General features: G+C 44.1%; 1 protein-coding gene across 1 annotated transcript in view; it reads right to left on the bottom strand.

The window, feature by feature from the left end:
* LOC126484618 (centrosomal protein of 290 kDa-like) overlaps positions 1-21,752 on the bottom strand; it is a 209,353-nt gene extending 187,601 nt beyond the window's left edge. Inside the window, exons 1-5 of the mRNA XM_050108205.1 lie at positions 21,504-21,752; positions 21,219-21,339; positions 16,143-16,264; positions 15,750-15,944; positions 15,522-15,657 (exon numbers count right to left, since the gene is read on the bottom strand). Coding sequence (XP_049964162.1) covers positions 15,522-15,657; positions 15,750-15,944; positions 16,143-16,264; positions 21,219-21,339; positions 21,504-21,683 — 754 coding nt within the window. The 5' untranslated portion in view covers positions 21,684-21,752. The remainder of the gene's footprint in view (positions 1-15,521; positions 15,658-15,749; positions 15,945-16,142; positions 16,265-21,218; positions 21,340-21,503) is intronic.
* Positions 21,753-25,147: the final 3,395 nt, after the last annotated feature.

Genomic DNA, 25,147 nt, shown 5'->3' with positions numbered 1-25,147 from the left:
CATTTTGTAGTGTCCTGTAGCTGCTTGTTTTCCCATTCAGAGATACCTTGAATCTCCTGTTTATCAACATATTTCTGACTAGATCTATGATCTTCTTGCATTTCACGACTTTTGACAGTTTATACAGTATCCATTTTGTCCATACGGTGTCGTATGCTGAGGTGAGATCTAATAATACCATGCCCGTTTTCTTTTTGTTTTGGTAACCTCTTTCAATGAAAGTGGTTAGGGCGAGAACTTGGTCGCAACAATCTCTTCCTTTTCGAAAACCGCCTTGCTCTGGGGGAAGAGCAGCTTTTATTTTACTTTCTATTCTGCCTAGGATGACCCGTTCAAACAGCTTGTAAGTGGTGCACAATAAAGATATCGGTCTATAATCTTTAGCATTCTCTCCTGTTTTCCCTGGTTTCTGGATGGCTATGACTTGTGCGTTTTTCCATTGCTTTGGTAACCGGCTGGTATCTATGATATTAGAGAAAAGAGAAGACAGCCATGCTCTTCCCTTTGGCCCGAGGTTCTTCAAGAATTCTGGAAGAAGGCCGTCACAGCCAGCTGCTTTACCAGGTGACATTTTCTTTAGGGCTATATTTATCTCCTCTTGTGTTACCCAGTTCGCTAAACCTGCTTCCTCCTCGCTTGCATCTAGCTCTTCGTTCATCAGTTGGTGCAGTTCTTTTTTCTTCGAGGCGGAGGCATGGATTCTGGATGTTTGTAGTATAGAAGAGCATATCTTGTTAGGGGTCATTTTATTATTGATGTTCCGTCCCTTGAATTGTGCTCCGCCAAGTTTCCTCAGTAGACTCCAGCTCTTCTGTGAGGAGTGCGTAAAGTCCATTTGTTCCATCCGCTTTTGCCATCTCTGTTTGCGTTCCTCGTCCATAGCTCTTATGAGCTGTTCTCCTAGTTCTGGATTCTCTGTTTTGTTATATTCATCGAGTAGTTGTTCGCACTCCTTTGTCCAGCATGGGATGTATTCTTTCCGCGCTCCTCTTGGTATTGAGTTATGTGCCGCTTTAATAATTAACTTCGTAAATCTGTCGTAATTTTCTGGAATTGGGGGAATTCTGTTTACATTATTTTCAATGGTATCTTTAAACTTAACCCAGTTAGCCTTCCTGAGGTTCCAGCGGGCTATAGGGGGGCTCTTTATTACTGGTATTTGGATCCCAAGGTCTATAATAACTGGTCTGTGTTGGCTCCGAGGAATACGGCTCAGTACAGTTCTCTTGGACGGAAGTGCTATTCCAGTTTCTCCAGATGAGACAAAACAAAGATCGGGCGTTGATGTTGTGCCCCACGCTCCTGAACAGAAGGTGGGGGTATCTTTTGCATCGTATATTAATGTATAATTATTTATATCTGCCCAGTCTGCCAGCATGAGTCCTTCTTTGTCGCAAGACTGTGCAAGCTGGTGGTGGTTCCATAATGGTGTGGGCTGTGTTTACACGGTATGGAATGGGCCCTCTGGTACCATCTGAACTAATCATTGACTGGGAATGGTTATGTTCAGCTACTTGGAGGCCATTTCCAACCATTCGTGGACTTCATTTTCCCAAACGACAGAATTTTTATAGATGACAACACACCTTGTCACTGGGCCATAGTTGTTAGCAACTGGTTTGAAGAATAGTCTGGACAGTTCAAGCAAATGATCTGCTCATCCAGATTACCCAACATGAATCCCATCAAACATTTATGGAGCATAATCGAGAGGTGCATAATCGAGAGGTCAGTTCATGTACAACATCCTGCACCAGCAACACTTATGCAAACATGGACAGCTATAGAGGCAGCACGGCTCAGTATTTATGCAGGTGACTCCCAACAACTTGTTGAGTCAATGCCACTTTGACTTGCTGCATTATGCCAGACAAAGGAAAATCAGACAGGATATTCGGAGGTATCAAATGACTTTTGTCACCTCAATGTATAACTAGGTTGTTCAAATGAAAACTCTGAGTTGATGATAGGATCACTTGCTTATTATCAGGCATTGAGAATGCAAAGATACCTATATATCCATGAGCATCAGTGGATAGATTGTAGATTATATTTTATTGGTCCTGTTGTCTACATAGCAGCTTATGCATAAGACATTGGACACGTCAAGTTATAAATATACAGGCTGAAAGTCATTTCAAGGCATACATATTTAAGCTTACAATAATACACTTTACACGTAAGTATTTATATAACACATTTCATAAATTTAAATATTCTTCAATGGAGTAAAAGCAGTGATGCTGTAAATATGACTTTAGAGATTTTCCAAATGTATTGACCTCAGTGATAGCTTCTATGTTTTCAGGAAGTTTGTTATAAAGCTTAACTCCCATGTGAAAAGTACCTTTTTGGCACAGTGCTGTGCTGATTTGAGTCATATGTAAGTTTCTGTTTTGTCTGGTAAAGTGCTCATGTATATCACAGCTTTTTGCAGTCTCCGGTCCTTGCCTATTACATTTAATTTAAAGAACAAAAGGGTTTCCATAATGTATACACACGGTAATGGAGGAATACCAGATTTCTTAAACAGGGGTTTACAAGAGTCTCTAGGCTTGCACCCAAACAAGATTCTAATGGCCCTTTTTTGTAGTTTAAAAGTGCTATTAGCTGTTTTAGAGTTTCCCCAGAAGGTGACCCCATATCTAAGACGGGAATGAAAGTACGCATGATATGCATTCAATACTGTTTTCTCACTACAGCATGATTTTAATGAACAAAGAAGGTAACATGTTTTGCTCAGTTCTGCATTGAGATATTCAATATGCTTATTCCATCTGATGTTACTCTGTAGCCAAAGCCCTAAGAATTTGGTTTCAGTACTGTTACCAACTGGTTCGTCATTGATAGAGACTGATGGGATAAACATGTCCTTGTTAGGAATATTGTGGAATTTTAGAGCAACGGTTTTCTTACTGTTTATTACAAGCTGATTACTCTGTGCCCAGCTGCTAAGTTGTTTCGTGACCATGTTTACTGTCTGCTGTAACTGTTCATCGCCATCTCCTTTTAGTAGAATTGTGGTGTCATCTGCAAATATGATTGTTTTGTGTGCATCAACATTTAAGCTTAGATCATTTATGTACAGAAGAAACAGAAGGGGTCCCAATACGGATCCTTGGGGTACACCATATTTTATTTGTTTATAGTGAGATAAGCGATTAGATACAGTTTTTAGTTCAATATTTGTGTGCTTGACGCACACTGCCTGCATACGATTTGTCAGGAAGGAACTGATCCACTTGTTGGACAGACCTTGAATACCATATCTTTCTAGCTTTGATAGCAGAATTTTATGGTCCACCATGTCAAAAGCTTTTGACAAGTCAATAAAGACTCCTATTGTTTCCTGTTTTTTGTCCATCAGGTTTAGGATCGAATTGATGCACTCATAGACAGCAGTTGTCGTTGACTTCATATTTCTGAATCCATGTCGTTCATTACATAGGATGCTGTTTTTATTTATAAATTTCATAAGTTGCTCGTACATAACTTTTTCCAGTACTTTAGAGATGCAGGAGGAAATTGTGATGGGTCTGTAGTTATTTACATTGTTTTTATCCCCTTTTTTATATACAGGAATAACTTTTGATGTTTTCAACACATCAGAGAAAGTGCCTGCCTGAAGTGAGCAGTCACATAAATGTGTGAGTACTTCAATTAGGTTTAATGCGCTCTTCTTTAACATTGTTGCAGGTATACCATCAATACCTGCCGATTTGGAATTTTTTAGTCCTTTTATTGCTTTAGCTACTTCATCTTGTGAAACAGAACTGATGTACATTGATCCTCTACATGCACTTATTTTATATTCATTTGCCTGGGTGCTCTTAAAGTTTGATTGTAACATACCAGAAGAGGTTAACACACTTCCAGCCACAAAAGCATTCAAGAGACTCATATGTTCTGGCTAATTAAATATAAAGGGATTCTAAGAGCAGATGGTGATATCTAAAACTTTAATCAGGTAGATCTTTCCCTACAAAGTGATATAATAAAAACCAATACATTAGTCTTAATGTTCTCATCACTGCAGGGTGCTATCTGAGGTAATGCTGTTTAGAACCTCCTGACATTTTAATCTGAGTATGTTCTGAAGGTGCTTATCTTTTAAATCTGTTCTCATCCTAGAAAAAAGAAAGAAGCCCGGTGATTAGTGGAGTGAAGATTAAAACTTCATTTTGTCTTTGATCAGAAGTTGCCTGATACCCAATGCCACATATGTATAAGCATTATTGCTGTGATCGAGAAAACAACTTAGAAAGAGGACAAAAGCACACTTTTTTCTACTCATTTATTAGTGCAATTATTTCAGAGCTCCCATAGTAGCAATGAAGGTAAACTATGACATGAGGGCTATCCAGAAAATAATAGACATCTTGTCTATCATGGCAGTGGGTGGGGCTACAACTGCCATCTTGGCACCATAATGTTCTTACACAGTATACAGCCAGTGCTGATAATATGTGGTCTGTGTCTCTGCTACTGTGCTTTCTGTCACGCGATAAAATGTACGCTGCAATAGAAAATCCCGCCACTTGAGAAGTGTTCTGTGATTAGGTTTTAGTTCGCAAAAGACTGCAGACCAACTGAAATTTGTCAAACACTGACAAAGTTAAGGTGAAGATATAAAAAAAAAGTGTTGGGGGAACTTGGTGCAAAAGTTCTGTTTTTTCAAGACAATGTCAATCGTACCTGAAAGCACCTACAGGGTTTTGGATGGGAGCTGTTTGATTATCCACTATACAGCCTGGATTTGGCACCGAGTGACTACCACTTCTTCCCAGCAATGAAGATATGGTTCACTACACAATGCTCTGATACTGACGGCAAACTGCATGCCAGTGGTTGGAATCACAGGCAGCAGATTACTACAGAAAAGGTATTGAAAAACATGTGCCATGATATGGTAAGTGCCTCAATATAAATTTGGATTATGTATAAAAACAGCTGAAGAGTGTACCTTCAAAATATATGTAATAAAATTTGTTTTTCCATATTATTAATATTTTATTGCAAAATGTCCGTTACTCTCTGAACAGCCCTTGTACCTTCTGCCAAGAATCTTAGTCTGGATGTACAAATTGACATCATCTTTTACTGATCAAATCTGCATTGCTTTTATCAGTCTGGGTTATAAAACAAGTCTTTACCTACCTCATTTCTGCTCAATTTCTAAATCAAACAATGGAAAATCCAGGATGGAATGTAACAATACCAGAGAAGGAAAGTTGTTACTCACCAAATAGCAGAGATGTTGAGTCGCAATAGGTACAACAGAAAGATTCACACAATTATAGATTTCGGCCCTTAAGGCCTTTGTCAGCAGTAGACACACATACACACATACATACATGCGCGCACACGCACACTCACACAAACGCAACTTGCACACACATCTGCAGTCTCAGAGAATTGAAACCACACTGCGAGCAGCAGCACCAGTGCATGATGGAAGTGGCAACTGGCTGGGGGTAAGGAGGAAGCGGAGTGGGGAGAGGGAGGAATAGTATGGTGGGAATGGCGGACAGTGAAGTGTTGCAGTTTAGACGGAGGGCAGGAGAGAAGGTGTGGAGAGGGGAGGGGGGTACGTAGTGGAAAGGAGAGAAATAAAAAGAAATTAAAAGACTGGGTGCGGTGGTGAAATGACGGCTGTGTAGTGGTGGTGGTGGTTGTTGGGGTGTTTAAGGGGGACTAAACAGCTAAGGTCATCAGTCCCCCATTCCAAAAAAAAGGCGAGACAGAAATGCACGAAACAGGTAAAACCCCAAGGGGAAGGAGACTCCCCCCCAGGCCCTAAAAGAACACAAACGCGGTAACAAACACTACAGACATGAAGACACCAGACAAAAGGAAACAGAACAAAAGAAGATGACCGGAGACTGGTTGACTGACCACGACAACAAAAAAGGGAAAGAGTCAACCAACCGACTACACACTAAAATCTGCAACCACATACGAGAGACTCGAGGACAAGAGACACACAAAGGGAAAGGAGCAGGACCTCCCTAAATGGAACAATAAAAAGGACTACCACGGATAAAATTTAAAACGTCATCAGCCACAGAGGCATTGTCGCTTAAAACCAAAGGCAAAGTGCCCGGGAGATTAAGAGACTGCCAGAGGGTGCACAGTCGGGGACACTCCAATAAAATGTGGGCGACCGTCAGCCGGGACCCACACTGACACACGGGGGGATCCTCCTGACGCAAAAGATGGCCGTGCGTCAGGTATGTATGGCCGATGTGCAGCCGACACAGGATAACAGAGGCCCTGCGAGAAGACCGCAGGGAGGAGCGCCACACATCGGTCGTCTCCTTGACAGCCCGCAGTTTATTAGGCGCCGTCATGCCTCGCCACTCAGCAGACCACACCCCAAGCACCTTACGGCGCAACACCAGCTGCTGATCGCGAGCTGTGAGGCCGATCTCCAAAGCTGGGGCGTCGATCGCCCCTTTGGCCAGCCTGTCAACACGTTCGTTCCCCGGGATGACCTGGCGTCCAAACCAAGACCACCGAACGACCAGAACGATCAATGGCGGAAACAGACTCCTGAATAGAGGACACCAGAGGAGAAGAGGGATAGCAGCGGTCGATGGCCTGAGGGCTGCTCAGGGAGTCACTGCAGACGACGATGGACCTACCTGAGCAGAAACGAATATGCTCAAGAGCGCGTAAGATGGCCACCAGCTCTGTAGTAAAAATACTGCAGCCAGCCGGCAAGGAGCGTTGCTCAACATGGGCAGCATGAGCAAAAGCGTAGGCAGTGCGACCATCAACCAGGGAACCATCAGTGTAGACAGGCTCACAGCCCGGAAATGAGGCGAGGAGCGCAAGAAAACGGCGACGGAGGACCACAGGCGGAACCGAGTCCTTGGGTCCCTGCGCCAAGTCCAGACAGACGGACGGCCGGTGCAAACACCAGGGAGGCGTAGGTGCACGGACCCGGAAGGGAGGCAGAAGAGGGAATGACCCCAGTTCCGACAGCAGGGACCGGACGCGGACAGCTGCGGAAAGCCCAGACCTAGGTCGCCGTTCGGGCAGATGGAGGACCATGGCAGGGAAAAGCAGGCGACGATTGGGATGGCCTGGCGAGCAATGCACGTGGACAGCATAGTCGGCGAGCAGACGATGGCGGCGAATCCACAGCGGGGGAACCCCGGCCTCCACCAGTAGACTATCCACGGGGCTAGTGCGAAAAGCGCCAGTGGCAAGCCGAACCCCACAGTGGTGTATGGGGTCTAACAACTTCAACACTGAGGGTGACGCAGACCCATAGGCCAGGCTCCCATAATCAAGCCGGGACTGCACAAGGGCTCTGTACAATCGCAGCAGCGTGCAGCGATCTGCACCCCAAGACGTGTGGCTAAGGCAGCGGAGGGCGTTGAGGTGCCGCCAGCATTTTTGCTTCAGCTGAGTAACATGAGGAACCCATGTGAGCCGGGCATCAAACACGAGTCCCAAGAAGCGGCAAGTGTCCACCACTTCAAGCAGGTGGCCGTCGAGGTAAAGTTCAGGATGAGGGTGGACCGTCTGACGCCTGCAGAAGTGCATAACTCGAGTCTTGGCTGCAGAGAACTGAAAACCATGAGTCAGAGCCCATGATGCTGCCTTGCGAACGGCGACTTGCAGCCTGCGGTCGGTGACTCCCGTAGTCGTGGAGCTAAATGATATGCAGAAGTCGTCGGCATACAAAGAAGGAGACACCGACGACCCCACTGCTGCAGCCAGACCATTAATGGCCACTAGAAATAAGGAGACGCTCAACACTGAGCCCTGCGGGACCCCATTTTCCTGTATATAAGATGAACTAGAGGTGGCACCGACTTGCACCCGGAAAGAGCGGCGCAATAAAAAGCTTTGAAGAAAAGCCGGGAGCTGACCACGAAGACCCCACTCATGCAACGTGGCGAGGATGTGATGCCTCCATGTGGTGTCATACGCCTTCCGCAGATCGAAAAATACAGCAACGAGATGCTGACGTCGGGCAAAGGCCGTACGGACAGCAGATTCCAGCCGCACCAAATTGTCCACTGCAGACCGGCCCCAACGGAAGCCACCCTGGGATGGAGCGAGGAGACCGCGCGACTCAAGGACCCAACACAAACGCCGCCCCACCATACGTTCGAGCAATTTGCACAAAACGTTGGTGAGGGTAATGGGACGATAGCTGTCCACCGCCAGTGGGTCCGCACCGGGCTTCAAGATGGGGACAATAACACCCTCTCGCCATTGCGACGGGAACACGCCTTCGCTCCAAATGCGATTAAATAACGCGAGAATGTGTCTCTGGCAGTCCCTGGAGAGATGCTTCAGCATCTGCGCGTGGATGCAGTCTGGGCCTGGTGCTGTATCAGGGCAATCGGCGAGGGCAGCGAGGAATTCCCTCTCGCTGAAAGGAGCATTGTATGTTTCAGAACGACGCGTGTGGAATGAGAACGGCGTCCGCTCGGCTCGCTCCTTTAGAGAGCGAAAGGCGGGGGGATAAGATGCAGTCGCAGAGCTCTGAGCAAAGTGCACGGCAAGCCGTTCAGCAATGGCGGCAGCGTCCGTGCAGACAGCGCCGTCCAAGGAGAGCCCAGGGACACCCATAGGGGTCTGGTATCCATAAATCCGCCGGATCCGGGACCACACGAGTGAGGGGGAGAGATGGGAGCCCAAGGATGAGACATACCTCTCCCAGCACTCCTGCTTACGCCGTGCAATAAGACGACGGGCCAAGGCACGGAGCCTCTTAAAGGCGATGAGGGTCTCGAGAGACGGGTGCCGCATATGACGCTGGAGAGCCCGCCGACGGTCGCGAATAGCCTCAGCAATCTCCGGCGACCACCAGGGTACAGCCTTCCTCCGAGGGAGGCCAGAAGATCGGGGGATGGCAGCCTCGGGCGCTGAAATGATGGACGTGGTTAAAACACGGACCACCTCGTCAATGTCACCCTGTGGGGGAGACTCAATGGCTGCAGCAGAAGTAAAAGCCGGCCAGTCTGCCCTGTGGAGAGCCCAGCGGGGCAGGCGCCCAGAAGAACGACACTGGGGTAGTGACAAATAGATGGGAAAATGGTCACTACCGCACAGGTCAGGGTGCACCCTCCAGTAGAGGGATGGGACAAGTCCAGGGCTGCAAAGAGAGAGATCGATGGCCGAGAACGAGCCATGGGCAACACTGAAATGCGTGGGAGCACCGGTGTTCAAGAGGCTAAGGTCGAGCTGAGCCAACAAATGCTCCAAGGCCCGACCGCGGTCATCAGAGACAGTCCCACCCCATAGAGGGTTGTGGGTATTGAAATCGCCCAGAAGCAGCAATGGTGGCGGGAGTTGAGCCAGCAGCGCAGCCAAGACATGTCGGGGGAGCTCCCCATCCGGAGGAATGTAAACAGAGCAAACAGTAATAGCCGGCGAGAGCTCAACCCTGGCAGCAACTGCCTCTAAAGGCGTCTGAAGGGGTACTGGCGAGCTACAGACAGAGTGGTGAACAAAGAGGCAAACCCCACCTGACGCTCGTTGACAGGCAGCACGGTTCTTATAGTATCCCCGATAACCGCGAAGGGCGGGGGTCCGCAGTACAGGAAACCAAGTTTCCTGCAGAGCAATGCAGTGAACAGGAGAATCACTCAGAAGCATCCAGAGCTCAGGCAGGTGGCGGAAATAACCGCCGCAGTTCCATTGGAGAATGGAAGCAGGAAGGGACTGGGAGGGCGTGAATGCGACTAAGAGGCAGACAGCGCTTCAGAGCCAACTGCCACCACCGGGGGAGAGTCAGCTGAGTCCATAGGAGAGGCCCCCAAGGGTTCCGTGAGGGCGAGATCCGCGGCAGAGGCGAGGATCTCCACCTCATCCCCGGAGCCAGGACTATGTACAGCAGGCGGTGCTGAAACCGCCGGAACGTCCTTCTTCCTGGACACATGCCGTTCCTTCTTCTCACGTCGGCCCTTAGGGTGAGAGGGCTGGGAGAGCTTCTCTGAAGGAGCGTCGGAGGCTGACGACGACGCAGAAGCCCTACGACCAGCAGGTGGCGGAACCTTCAGCCACTGGCTGACATCTGGCTGGGAAGGAGAAGAAACGGAGGAAGGGAGAGCCCCGAGGGACCCCTTCCACGAGAGAGGAACCAGCGGAGGCAACGCCGGCGAAGAAGGAGGGGGAGGAATCGAGCCTCCCGGTTGTGGAGCAGATGTCACTCCCGAAGTAAGCGTGGGGGGAACGACAGAAGAGGGTTTGCCCCCAACTGCTAAGGGGGCAACAGAGGAAGGCTTGCCCCCAGACACGAGGAGGGCAGACAGAGATACACGGCCCCGAGGGCCCACTGAAGGCGGCACAGATGAGGCGACAACCGTCGCTCGCGTGGGCGACGATAACGTGGCTGCAGCATAAGATGGTCGAATGGAAGCAGGATACAACCTTTCATATTTCAGTTTTGCCTCTCGATAAGTAAGCCGGTCCAGGGTCTTAAATTCCATGATCTTCCGCTCCTTATGAAGAACGGGGCAATCCGGCGAGCATGGAGAGTGGTGCTCCCCACAGTTGACACATACAGGCGGAGGCGCACATGGAGAATCGGGATGAGAGGAGCGTCCGCAATCTCGACATGTAGCGCTGGATGGGCAACGGGAGGACATATGCCCAAACTTCCAGCACTGGAAGCACTGCATCGGGGGAGGGACGTATGGCTTCACGTCGCAATGGTAAACCATCACCTTGACCTTCTCGGGCAAGACATCACCCTCGAAGGCCAAGATAAAGGCACCGGTGGCCACCCTGTTAGTCTTGGGTCCTCTATGTACACGACGGACAAAACGTACACCACGTCGTTCCAAGTCGGCTCTCAGCTCGTCATCGGACTGTAACAAGAGGTCACGATGGTAAATAATCCCCTGGACCATATTTAAGCTACTGTGGGGAGTGACGGTAACAGGGATGTCACCCAGCTTATCACACAAGAGCAACGCTCGTGACTGGGCTGGGGAGGACGTCTTGAGGAGGATGGACCCATTCCGCATTTTAGACAACCCCGCCACTTCCCCAAACTTATCCTCCAGGTGTTCCACAAAAAACAGAGGCTTCGTCGTAAGAAAGGAGTCACCATCAGTCCTGCTGCAGACAAGGTATTGCGGTACGTAAGGCTCCCGCTTGGCACTAGATCGGCGTCCCTCCCATGGCGCAGCCAACGAGGGGAACGACTGAGGGTCATATTGCGCAGCATCAAAGTCTACTCTACCTCGCTTAGAGACGCTGGTGGCCGTGCGACCACCAGCTTGGTGTGATTTATTGCGCTTCATTGCGCCACATCCGCCCAGATGCCACCTACTCTGAACGAGGGCTCTCCCCAAGGGCGCCACCCAGCCAAAGCAACGGGTACCTGGCCGATATCCCGTTGCCCGGAGTCCCCGTGCCCCAGACAAGATGGGCACATACTCCTTGGCATGCATGGGGAGGAAACACCTCTGGCATCTGTAGTGCGATCCCTGCGTGGTCAGGGGGCTACCACCAAGAGGGTACATGACGACTCCACCACAACGGACTGGCTACGGTGCTGGATTTTAGGTGTTGAAAGGGTCCACAGTTGTCGTGGGCGCTAAGAAGAAGAGTGCACACAAGGCGAGAAGGAGACAACCCAGAAGATGTTGGGCATAGTCCCCCCCCACACGACAATAGGTAACATGCAAGATGGTGGAGCATGATGGACCAACAGAAAAACACCACGTAAGGTGTCCTTCCCCAAATGGCACGCACTAACAACGGAAATTTGGAAAAAAAAGGAGGTCAAACCCAAGAGGGGTCCATCGCAGAAGGCCGAAACGTTTGAGACTCCTTTTAGTCGCCTCTTACGACAGGCAGGAATACCGCGGGCCTATTCTTACCCCCGAACCCGCAGGGGGGGGCTGTGTAGTGCTGGAATGGGAACAGGAAGGGGGCTGGATGGGTGAGGACAGTAACTAACGAAGGCTGAGGCCAGGAGGGTTACGGGAACATAGGATGTATTGCAGGGAAAGTACCCACCTGCGCAATTCAGAAAAGCTGGTGTTGGTGGGAAGGATCCATATGGCACAGGCTGTGAAGCAGTCATTGAGATAGAGGATATCATGTTTGGCAGCGTGTTCAGCAACATGGAGGTCCACTTGTTTTTTGGCCACAGTTTGTCGGTGACCGTTCATGTGGACAGACAGCTTGTTGGTTGTCATGCCTCCATAGATGCAGCACAGTGGTTGCAGCTTAGCTTGTAAATCACATGACTGGTTCCACAGGTAGCCCTGCCTTTGATGGGATAGGAGATGTTAGAGACCGGACTGGAGTAGGTGGTGGTAGGATGATGTATGGCACAGGTCTTGCATCTAGATCTATTACAGGGGTATGAGCCATGAGGTAAGGGCTTGGGAGCAGAGGTTGTGTAAGGATGGACGAGTATATTGTGTAGGTTCGGTGGACAGCAGAATACCACGGTAGGAAGAGTGGGTAGGATAGTAGGCAGGACGTTTCTCATTTCAGGGCACGACGAGAGGTAATCGAAACCCTGGCGGAGAATGTAATTCAGTTGCTCCAGTCCCGGATGGTACTGAGTTACGAGGGGAATGCTCCTCTGTGGCCAAACTGTGAGACTTCGGGAGGTGGTGGGAGACTGGAAAGATAAGGCACAGGAGATTTGTTTTTGTACAAGGTTGGGAGGATAATTAGTCAGCAAAGGCTTCAGTGAGACCCTCGGTATATTTAGAGAGGGACTGCTCATCACTGTAGATGCAATGGCCACAGGTGGCTAGGCTGTGCAGAAGGGACTTCTTGGTATGGAATGGGTGGCAGCTGTCGAAGTGGAGGTATTCCTGGTGGTTAGTAGGTTTGATATGGATGGAGGTACTGATGTAGCCATCTCTGAGGTGAAGGTCAACAGCTAAGAAGGTGGCTTCTGGGTTGAGTAGGACCAGGTGAAGCAAATGGGGGAGAAGTTGTTGAGGTTCTGGAGGAATGTGAATAAGGTGTCCTCACCTTCAATCCAGATAGCAAAGATGTCATCAATGAATCTAAACCAGGTGAGGGGTTTAGGATTCTGGGCTTTTAGGAAGGATTCCTCTACATGACCCATGAATAGGTTAGCATAGGATGGTGCCATGCAGGTGGCCATAGCCGTACCACGGATTTGTTTGTAGGTAATGCCTTCAAAGGAGACGTAATTGTGGGTGAGGATATAGTTGGTCATGAAGACTAAGAAGGAGGTTGTTGGTTTGGAATCCATTTTATGTAGGAGAACAGGTTCCGGGTAATAGGTTGAAGGTGTTGGTCTACGAGAGCAGAGATTCTCTCAGTGGAGGCACAGTAACCGGCCACAACGGGTCGTCCTGGGTGGTTGGGTTTATGAACTTTAGGAAGCATGTAGAAGGTGGGAGTGCGGGGAGTGGTGGGGGTAAGTAGAGAGATGGACTCTGGGAAGATGTTCTGGGATGGGCCTTAGGATTTGAGTAGTGACTGGAGATCCTGCTGGATTACTGGAATGGGATCACTATGGCATGGTTTGTAGGTGGAAGTACCTGACAGCTGACGGAGTCCTTCTGCCACGTAATCCTTGCGGCTCAAAACAACGGTGGTGGAGCCTTTGTCTGCAGGTAGGATTATAAGGTTGGGATCAGTTTTTAGGTGGTGAGACTGCGGTTCTTTCTGTAGCTGTAAGGTTAGTTTGCGTGTTGAGGGATTTGGGGAATGACGGCGAGACAAGGTTCGAGGTTAAGAAATTCTGGAAAGTTAACAGGGGGTGGTTTGGAGGCAGTGGGGCTGGATCATGGTTGAATGGAGGAGTGAACTGAGTTAGGCAAGGTTCAATATTGGTCTTTGGTTGTGTCTGATTGGTCAGGTTGGTGGCGAAAAAGTGTTTCCACTGTAGGGACCGGGAGAAGGAGAGAAGGTCTTTAACTAGTCCTGCATGGTTGAATTTGGGAGTGGGGCAAAAGGTGAGGCCTTTGGAAAGGGCTGATATTTCTGTGGGACTAGGCTCATAACTGGGGGAAAGTTTCATAACTGTGTTGCAGGTCTGTTTAAGTTCTGGGTACTGAGGTAGTGGTAGAGAGTTTTGGAGGGTGGGGTAAGTGTAGTAGGTCTGCGAGGCAGGGTTTGTCAGCTATGGGGGATGTGCGGGAGGTTGTTGTATAAGTGGTGGACAGTGGTACTCCGAGGCAGGAGTAGGAAGTGAGCAGGATGGGGAGCTTTTTGAGGTGGTGTTGTGCATGTTGCTCAAGTTCCTGCAGGGCAAGAGTTTCAATGTGTGTTATGGGTTCCAGGAATTTGGGATTACACAGCAGGAGAATTTTGTGGATGGAGAGAAGATACTGCAAGGAGGATTGGGCTTGGTTGATATGGTTTTGCAGGACTATGTTGGTGAGGGCTAAGGATTGGCAGAATGTAAATCACACACACCACATGTTAATTTGTAACCCATGATAACTTCACACTAAATCCAAATTGATTTCCAATTTTAATTTCATTTTTTGACCAATTTAATTCACTTCTTGATCACTTGAAACACATACAGCAAGTTTTGTTGCAGTATGTAACATCTATAATCAAAATTTATTTGTATTAAATTGTGGAAATCCTAAACAGCTTCTCCTCTTGACTGAGTGTTCTGATAATTATTGAATTAGGCTCTTCATTAATTTGTTTTAGATGAGGGATATCCTGGTTGTTGCCCCCCTTAAAAAAAAATCATTGTTGAAACACACACACACACACACACACACACACACACACACACACACACACACAACCTCCTCACAGACGGTGCTTATTCAGTTGTCAAACAACTGTTTCTAGTAAGGATATCTCACAACAGGGGCAGGAACAGTGAGTCATTGCTTGCAAGGGAATAATTGTTATTGCTTCAAGGTACTTCATTACACATCTGTTCCAAGTAAACAATGTATGATCATATGATGGACCTACCTAACACAGAACAATAGTCTAACTGCCACACAGTTAGACAACTATTTTATATATAAAATAACACAAAATTGTAATAAATTACACATACATAAATTATGAGGCAGAATTGCTGGCCAGTACTTATGTGATATCTGTCTTCCCTTGTTGTCACTACAGAATGATCTCTCTCACCTTGTGGTCTGAGAGGCCTGCATTTCATTTTTTTTTTTTTTTTAACCTTCCCCACAACGTCCCTCTCTCCTCCATGAATAGGGGACTACCAGTTCCAAAAGCTAGGTAGTGTGTCCCTTTTATTTTTATGTGTGTCTATCAGTGACATTATACATTTCACCCCTGAAGGAAAGTATTGGCAAAGCAACTGTGTCTCACAGTGTATTAGTTTTCTCACGTGACTTTTCCTCTGTTACAATTAATAAATGACATACATCAAAAAAACATATTAGTCTGAAATTTCTTTTCCCTCAGGCTATACCCACATGAGAAAATTGTAGACAAGCTACTACATCTTCAGTTTAGGTGTTATCTTCAATGTATCCTAGATTTTGTCATTTGATGTATTTCAGTAAATAATTGCACACAGCTTGACAATCTACAGGCCAACATACCTGCCTGTTCACTGCATGTTTCTCTATAGCCAGATATCTCATTAGTCAAAGTTGTCAAATGCTCTGTTGCTTCAGTCAACTTATCTCGAGCACTGCAGAGGTTTTCCTTAAGGAGCTTGTTTTCTTGATCCAATTCCTTAAAAAATATGAAACAGCCAAATTAATTTGTATCTTTATTACATATAACTTTTTATCACAATAACAATGTGTAAAAATATAGTACATTACTTCGAAATCCTCCAGCAATTCAGAGATGTGTTTATTCTTCTGTTTAATAAGTTCAGTCATTTCTTTTTGTTTCTCCATATAAATTTCAAGTGATTCCTTTTGTAACTCATCATCACTTGGCTCATTCTGTGAAAACAGGAGTTCTCTCTGTAATTCAGCCCTTTCTTCTTCCAATATGTGGACATCTTTCTTCAACTGAAACAGTGCACACACAAAATTTTCTAGTGCAATCATGTCTTTATTTCCACACTGAAAATTAAGTACTGAAAGATTCATGAAAACACAACTGTTAATTTTCAAAAGCACTTAACAAGGAAGGAAAAGAATTATTCATAAAAGTAGCTTCCACTAAAGAAAAAAATAACTATATGTCTTTTTTTTCCTTTATATTACCTCCTCTAGTTCTTTCCTTGCTTCCAGCAATTCCTTATCTCGATCTCTAAGCTCAGTCTTCAATTTCTCGACTTCCAATTCAGTTTTTATAAGTTCTTCCTTTAAGGAATCAGCTTCTGGGCCTTGCAAAAAATTGTTTTAAGATTTGCTAATGATTTTATTAAACAGAGATAGAGGTAATGAAATTCAATAACAATACCAGACATACCACCGGCAAATATATATGAAGCAGTGTAATGTAAAATATAAGAGACATCGTTGTCTTTCATAAAACATTATACTACATTATTGTAAAGAATGATCAGATAAGACTGACAACTGTCAAAACAATAAACAAAAACATAAACAAACATGAGGGTAGGCCAAACGTGGATGATAAATGTGTATGTAAGCATAAGCTCACCAGACAAAACCTGAATCACTCCGGTAAAAGAGCATACTGGTTTAGAGTGCCACAGATGTGTAGAACTGAAACAAAACTGTATGTAGAGGTGATTCTGTGATGTTTTGGCGGTGTTTTTCACACCACACTTGGCCCACTCAATTAGATTACTGTGGACGTGAATGTCTGTTTCCAATCTGAGTGTTGCTCTTTCTTCTACACTTCCATAATGGGTAAGCTGTGAACACTGACATCTTCTATGATGACAACAGCCATGTTCACTGGGTGTACACACATGTTCCTCGTAAGAGAAATACTCAGGCATCCTATCACACCTTGACCAGCTTGATATGTCATCTGACATTAATCCCATTGAAATTATCTGGGATTATTTGAAACAGCAGGTGAAGCACAGCATTCAACATATCCACAATTTGGTAGCTCAGTGTCTGCTATTATTCCACTATCCTTTTCTCACACTGCACATTTTACATCCTCCTAGTTGCTACTCTCCTTTCCTCTCCACACCAGCCAGTCTGGGTCAAATGGTTATGTGTGATGCATTTGGGTACATGTGCAAATAATCATGAACATATTTTGGTGAAATATTTGACATGTGTGTGAAATTATTAAAGGACAAATTAATGAATGATTATATGTATGTATGTGAACCCCACCCATAATTCTTATTCCTTTTCCTTGTATAGTGAATACTTTTTCTTCACCTGAAGACTTGGCGTAAAATATTATACTCTAGGATATCAGTGAACAAAAATACATAAAATATACCTTTATATCCCCACAGTGGGCGATTACCCTTATAATAAAAGAATCTGAGACTAAATATTTCAGCAAGTACAGTACACTTATGCAAAACTGCTTAGTAACTTTCACAAAGTCACCATTTACCAGCTCCCTATTGATGCTTACTTGCTTGGCTAGATAATAACAGCTTTTTCACTTACAAGATGGACTAACTTTGCTTCAGGATTCAAATAAAATTTTCAGTCATTAACACTGGGCAAGAACTGTTATAGGCTCATGATCAATTGCCGGTGTCACCCTCCGTAATTTATCCCCATGCAAATGTTGCAGCTTCCCTACGTGAATTACTTGAACAGATTGGTGCTGTTTTCTGTATCCTTTTTCTTAAACAGAAACTAAACCAGGCATTAGCTGAACCAAGTATTCCATAAAAATGTAACTTACATAATAGAATTTTATGACTGGCACATTCAAATGCTTTTTGTACACTGCAGATGATCCAAACTAGCAATATTATACTGTTTTAAAATTTTATTATGTCCTCAGTGAATGTAAAATGCAATGTAGCCACTTTAGCCATGAGGGAAATAAAATTAAAGAATTGAAGCATATGAAAAATTTCAGTTACTGGTGACAGATAAATTAGTTATAACAAATACAGAAACTTGTTGAAAGACAAGTAGCTATTCAACAGATAATACTACAAAAAAAATTATTTATTTATTTAGTTTTGGTCCTGTGACATCTTGTACAGATATAGGACCTTGCAACCAACAATGTTTAACACATTTGTTGACAACACTGGTAAAAATGTATCTGCTGATGACAAACTGATATAAGACAGAATTATAATACCTCAGTTCTGATGACAAATAATGGAACTGTACAATTATACTGAATGTAATGCATAAGCTGCTTATTGTGATTTAATCTCTGTTCAAATGAAAGAAAAATTAAAGAGATGCTACAGGAATATGAAAAACAAGCTGTGTAATCTAAAATTAAGAAGAGATACAACAAAAGAGATGCAACAACAGAAAGTGAAATGCCTTGTGGCTAGGGTCTCCCGGTGAGTAGACCATTCTCCTGGAGCAAGTCTTTCATGTTGATGCCACTTCGGCGACTTGCGTGTTGATGGGGATGAAAAGATTATGATAAGGCGACACAACACCCAGTCCATGAGCAGAGAAGATCTCCGACCCAGCCAGGAATCGAACTCGGGCCATTAGGTATGACATGCTGTCGCGTTGACCACTCAGCTACCAGGGGGCAGACACAACAGAAAGTGAGAAAATATGATACTCGTGCAGTGAAATAACATGAGAATGGTGAGAGAAAGAAAAAGAAAAGTGAAAGAAAATTTAAGACTTTATTCAATGAACCTGTCAGTGGCAAACATCAGTCAGCTACAGACAGATACACTTTAAAATTATATAAATGTAAATTTTAAAATTCAAGGAATTAAGTGAAAATATCTGAGCTGGAATGCTGTATGAGAACCTTACAAATGAAAATGGAAGTAAAAATAGAGAAATTTTGTTTTCAATTGAATAACTGAAGAAATAAGCAAGCAGAACACACACATAAAAGGAAAGTAAAATAAAGTCTACAACGTCTCAAACCATGGAAATATTTTAGTCCTTATAATTACAAACAGGCCTGAACTGTAGACAATGTCAGTATAGAGACGCGGATTAGTGATCATGATGTCATCAAGGTGACAATGATTACCAAAGTTAATAAATCTGTCAAAAAGATTACGAGACTGTTTTTACTAGAAAAGGTGGAACAACAGTTGATCGCATCCCACTTACACAATGAATGGACATCATTTAGTTCCAATATGATGGATGCAGAGGAATTATAGGCAAAGTATAAACTGATTGTTGATCATGCTCTGGAGAGGTATGGGTCGAGTAAGTGGATTAAGAATGAAAAAGACTCATCATAATTTAATAACAAACTTTGGATAACACTGAGGAAGCAGAGTGTGTTGCACTTTTGATTCAAAAAAGAATGTGAAATGACAACAGCCAAAATGTTAGAAGAAATTCATGCAGCTGTAAAAATATACAACTTCCACCAATGTACCTTAGTAAAAGGTACTGTCATGAACCAGAGAAAATTTTGGTCTTACATAAAATTGGTAAGCAGGTCAAAGATTTCTGTCCAGCCAATCATTGACAAATCAGATGTGACAATAAAAGACAGCAATAGGAAAGCTGATGTTTTGAATTTCAGTTTAAGATCTCATTCGCACTAGAGGTTTGTAAGAACATGTTGGGAGAAGACACACTGCATTTCAGAGATGAAGACATCAAGTGCTGAACACAGCACCACCAAAATTAAAAACAAAATTTTTCATTCCTTTTGTATTCTGCTCCACCTTAGTTAAGCTGCCTTACATTGACCTTCTCTTCACAGAACTTGAAACATTCTGTTTTAACAAGATACGAAATACAAAGTAGCATCCTCAATAACTCTGCCATCACTTTAATCTGATACTATTATCATGCACAAGTTTCAATAACTGAGAACCTCCAAAACAAGATCTTTGATGTTCTCAGTTCCTCTTACTACTTATACACTAGATGTCTTACTCTTTCAAATTTCCCCCATTTCTTCACAATTCTCTTCTAATCTGTTCTTTTCTTGTTTTTTCTAAATCTTATATGTGAAGATACACTTTGTTGCAACTGTTTGCTTCTCTGGGTCTACAAATATAGCTATGAGCCCTACATGTTTCTTATACACACATGAAACATGTCTACTGCCACATTCCAGTAATTCAAGATTTTATCACACATATTAATTTAATAAGCATAATGCAACTCCCCAAGCATCAAATTTGTGTTATTAAGAATATTAAAATAATAAGGATAGCATATAAATTCTTACATTTGTCATCAACACACATATGGTATGAAAAACAGTTTCATGATATATCTTTGGCTTATACAATCAGTTCTTTAATACTCAATTGTATGAGAAGGTCTTGACAGAAACAGTCAGTCATCTCATAACTACCTGGTCTTGTTATATCTGTTCCAGTTTCCAAAATCTGTCCAGCTAATCATAATGATATTGCCCCTGTGGGAGGTAGTGAATTCCCGATTCCAAGCCTGATGTTGTATTCAGTATGATTATGATTATTATTATTATTATTATTATTGATATTGCTGCTGCTACAAATATCTGGCTTTCTCTGACTGAGCTGTATAAGCAATATATGTGAGCACGTTTCACAGCTTGATGCTGATCTATAAGGCTTACCCAGTTCTCCAAGAGCACAACACTGTTTATGAAACTCAAGCTTCCTATTTAATGGCATTCCAATTCACTGTTTCAAGTTTCCACAACAGTGCACTCTCAATATTTCACTGCCCTTTAGGAGAACGCTGTACGCCTACAATGATCTGTCGTTCGATGCCACGCATGATGTAAACTGAAGATGAGATTTTTACGTGTATTTATACATGAAGCTGTGTTTGTCTTCTATTCAGAATTATAATACCCATATTGCCTGGAGTCACAGTCTGAAAAATGCAATTCTCTAGCGCATACATTAACCATGCACAAGGCTTTTAAGGACTGCCAACAGTGACCATCAATATAGTCGTAGAGCTCTGTGGCAACATTAGTGACATGTGTGGAATAGGCTGTGAGTTACCATGAACTACAGGTAACGCAAATAACAACGCATTACAATATGTTGTACATCTTAAAGTACAACACTGATCACTGAATTGGCGTTGAAGGACCGGGGACAAAAATGGGCAGCACAGAAAGAAGAAAAAAAGAAATTAATTAGTTGTCCCCTGTTTACTGCTGCAGTATTAAATTTGCTGCGCATCTTGTACGTTTATAAATGGCTGGACACAAAAGTCATGGTAGTTAAATTAGTGCCGAGAAGAATAATGAGATCTTACGCAGTTTACTCCTATTCAACTGTTTTCGTCCCTTTACATCTTCATTTACTTTTTGTTGGTTAATTTCTTTTTCTTTAAGTTTCGATGATAGGGTATCCAATTCTGCAACCAATATTTCCACCTGAAAATAAATGCATTCCTTTAATTAGGTGGAGATACCGATAAACAATGAGAATGATATTCCTTATCTACTTCCAATGTTCGAAGATATGTCGATTGTTAGTGGACTACAGTGACTGTTATAATACTCAAAGCATACGTAAATGTCATATTATTGACGCATACCTGGTCTCCTTTGAATTTCAAAATTTCTTGCGCTACACGCAGTAAACTTATACAGTTTTCATGTGAGATATTTGAAGATATTTCACATTCCGTAATAGCATCAAACCAGTCCTCTTTTTCATCCTCTGTTAATTCCACCGGTTCAACAGCCGATATTCTTTTCCAATCTATTTGAACCATTTCGTTAAAAAATAATCGATGCAAATATATTTCTGACAGCAATATTGTCTGTGTACACACTCCCCCTGTGGCGTCTGCAAATTTGTTTACATTTGTCGGCCGTTTACTGTTTCCATCTTCCCAATTCTGCCAACCGTCCACAAACTGGAATAGTTTTGAAATTACAGACACGGGAAACTTTGATGAAAGGTCTGGGCTACTGACATTGAGCTACTTTCTATCATTTAACATGCATATAAAAGTCCGATGCGTCGGGCTATATACTACGGGCTAAGCAAATAACTAAATACACCTGACTAAATAGTTTATCTAAACTTGCATTTTACCTACATTTATGTTCAAGTTTCTATACATCTGTAATAACAATAATAACTCACTGCCGACGAGACGGATGTGGCTACTTCTTGAATTGTATTATTAAAGATTTCTTCCGGTTTTTTAGACTGTGTGAAGTCAGAAAGAACTGCCGTAATTGAAGGAGTCACTGTACCAATCTTGGCCTTATCTTTTGTTCTAAAACAATTCCTTGATTCCAGAATGAGATTTTCACTCTGCAGCGGAGTGTGCGCTGATAAGAAACTTCCTGGCAGATTAAAACTGTGTGCCCGACCGAGACTCGAACTCGGGACCTTTGCTATTCGCGGGCAAGTGCTCTACCAACTGAGCTACCGAAGCACGACCCACGCCCGCTACTCACAGCTGTACTTCTGCCAGTACCTCGTCTCCTACCTTTGGAAAGCCATTTCTCCTCTTTCTGAATGTGGTGGACAGAACAAGCTTAGGAATTCTGCAGTGCATTAAGAAACCAATCGCAACGTAAAATTTCCAATTGATCAATTCATTGTTTCTGATTGTATTGTGAGCACCCATCTGTCCAGCCCCTCCTGCAAATTGTTTAAGGATATAGCATGCAACTGAGCTGAAACTTGAAACTTTCAGCTACCTCCAACGTAATGGACTTCTTACCAAATGACCTAACTGTACAAGTATCCACAAATAGGAGGCAAGGGAAAACTACCTGTACACAAGGGTATCAGTTTAATTAATTAATTAATTAGTCAATCAACTTGATAGAGTGATGCAATATTTCCAGGACATCCACTACTTTGTTCAGGGCAAAGGATAGTTAGTGTGGCTCATGACAGACGCTTGCTGGGCAGGAGGGGTCAAGTGTTTGTATGCAGTTTTACAGATGCTGTGACCTAAAGCAGCCACTTAAAGTGGCAAAGGACACTGTCATGAACAAAGGGGACCACAGTTGTGGGGGTGACCTGGCTGCTGGATGGTCACAAACAAGTGAGCACTGTATTTTGAGATACTAAGGTCTGCCGCTATGGACAGGTTGGTCAGAATTCTCCCAAGCAGTGGCACACAACAGGAAGTAGCCACTCGGGGTGTGCTAATACCATGAGATGGCTGGCAGTGCAGCAGCCAACAGAGGTTGCAGAGCCTGAGTGGGTGTAGTGTTGGCCTCTTGGACACAGGCATATGATGAGCCCAGTGACGCGGTCACCACATGGGCACACTGTCCCAGCTGGCATGTCTGCCCTGCAGTTGGTGCAAAGATGGACTGAAAAGATTTTTTAACAGTGTAACTAGGTGTGGTGAGTTATGTTGACATCAATTTCGTGATGATATTCCTCGTGTGATCGAAAAAAAAACAATCTATTTAATTACTTTTTGTCGATATATTTTACAACACCTGCATCTTCCCAAATAGCAGGGACTGATGAGCTTTTCCCACCAAATAAAAGAGAGATCCAACCCCTGTGTATTGAGTTTTATAAATAAACAGTATATCCTTATCTATGTAATTGCATTTCCTATTGTGAGCATAGACTAAGTCCTTTTCCCACCAATTTCCAGATAGGGAGGGGAGGGGGAGGACTGGGGGATTTCCGAGAGGGGGAGGAGTCAGATAATTGATTGATTTAATTAATTAGTCAATTAATTTGATATCAAAAATGTGCTTGTATCAGCGTGGTGGAGGGGTGGTGAGGAGGGGGAGGGGGGGGGGGGTTTCTCAGAAGGACGGATTATCACCAGGCGGTCATAAATCAGTCCTTAGGGGTCATTAAGCACTAGTAGAACAATCAGTCAAGTTTGCCCCTGAATGTAAGCTTGCCCCTGAATGTGTGCAATCAGTACTAACAAAACGCCCCAGAACGAAGTTACCCTACTAGTCCCAAAATCTAGCTGACGGACACATCATCAATGTAGAAATAGGATCTGCAACTCAGCAGCATTCCCTTGGGATATGACAAAGTGTGGAAGAGCAAAGGAAGACACCAGGTCGACATTTTGCTAAAGGTTCGGTTGCAAAGCTTGACAACCTCATCTTCCACTGTATACACAGTAACGACTTAAAACTGGACAATAGGCAGAGAAGCTGTTGCCAGAGTACCGCCGAAATGCTATATTATTCTAATGAGCTGTGTGACAAGGCGAAAGGTAAAATTTTATAAAATCCTGAGAAAGTACACTATTGCATACAGTTACAGGCAATATGCTGCATGGAGTCGGGTGATAATGCTACAATAAATTTGTGGTAGGGCTAGGACGAGAGGGCGGGTGTTATATATAGAAAAAGAAGAAAACCAGTGCTACAACACATATTAACAGTAACAGAACGTCATCATTAGAAGTGAAGAACATGTTAGACAGTATCATTATGTAGACTACAGTTGAAAACATACTCGTACACTGGCAGAACTAAATGTGTTACACAATGAGCCACGAAGTATCCATCTAGTACTCTTTAAACTTTATGGATCATCACATGTTTATTACATGACGGGTGTTAAATGATTAAACTTTCGTTCCATTCAGAACTGATTTCTATCGTCAACTTCAGTATGAGGTGTGACCACACAGGCCTGAATCCAGTCTTGTTTTCGTTGTGGCACATAAGTAAACAATCCCGAAATGTCATCTTGAGGAATTTTTTGACATTCTTAAATCACACGCTGCGTCATTTCATGGAGATTGATGCTGGAGGCTGGGGTGAAAGTACACGTCTTCCCCATCACATCCCAGACATTTTCTATGAGTGACAAATCAGGGACTGGCCGAGTCAATCAAGTATATGTACGTTCTTAAAGGCATTTTTGCTGTGAAATGCGATGTAGGGTCGTGCATTATCTTGCTAGAACGTGGAATGTGGTACCAAAGGTTATGACAACAAGGTTTACCATTCTTGTCACATACTGATGAACAGTCAACCTCGCTTCAACAATTGCCGTATTACCCATGCTGTCACGTCCTACAGCTCTCCACAACATGATTTCAGAAGTTGGGGAAGTATGAACCTCGAGAATTGCTGTTTTTTGTGACCTTTCACCACGTTGTTTATGGACACGTTGGCATCCATTTGACAGCCACAAACAGAAGCAAGAGTCATCGCTGAACACCTCAGAATGTAACACAGTCTCCCAGTTGAGTGTTGCGAAGTTCTGTTGTCTGTG

This window comes from Schistocerca serialis, chromosome 1 (genome assembly GCF_023864345.2).
Source record: "Schistocerca serialis cubense isolate TAMUIC-IGC-003099 chromosome 1, iqSchSeri2.2, whole genome shotgun sequence".
NCBI classification, from domain to species: domain Eukaryota; kingdom Metazoa; phylum Arthropoda; class Insecta; order Orthoptera; family Acrididae; genus Schistocerca; species Schistocerca serialis.
This window is presented reverse-complemented; position numbering and strand designations above follow the sequence as displayed.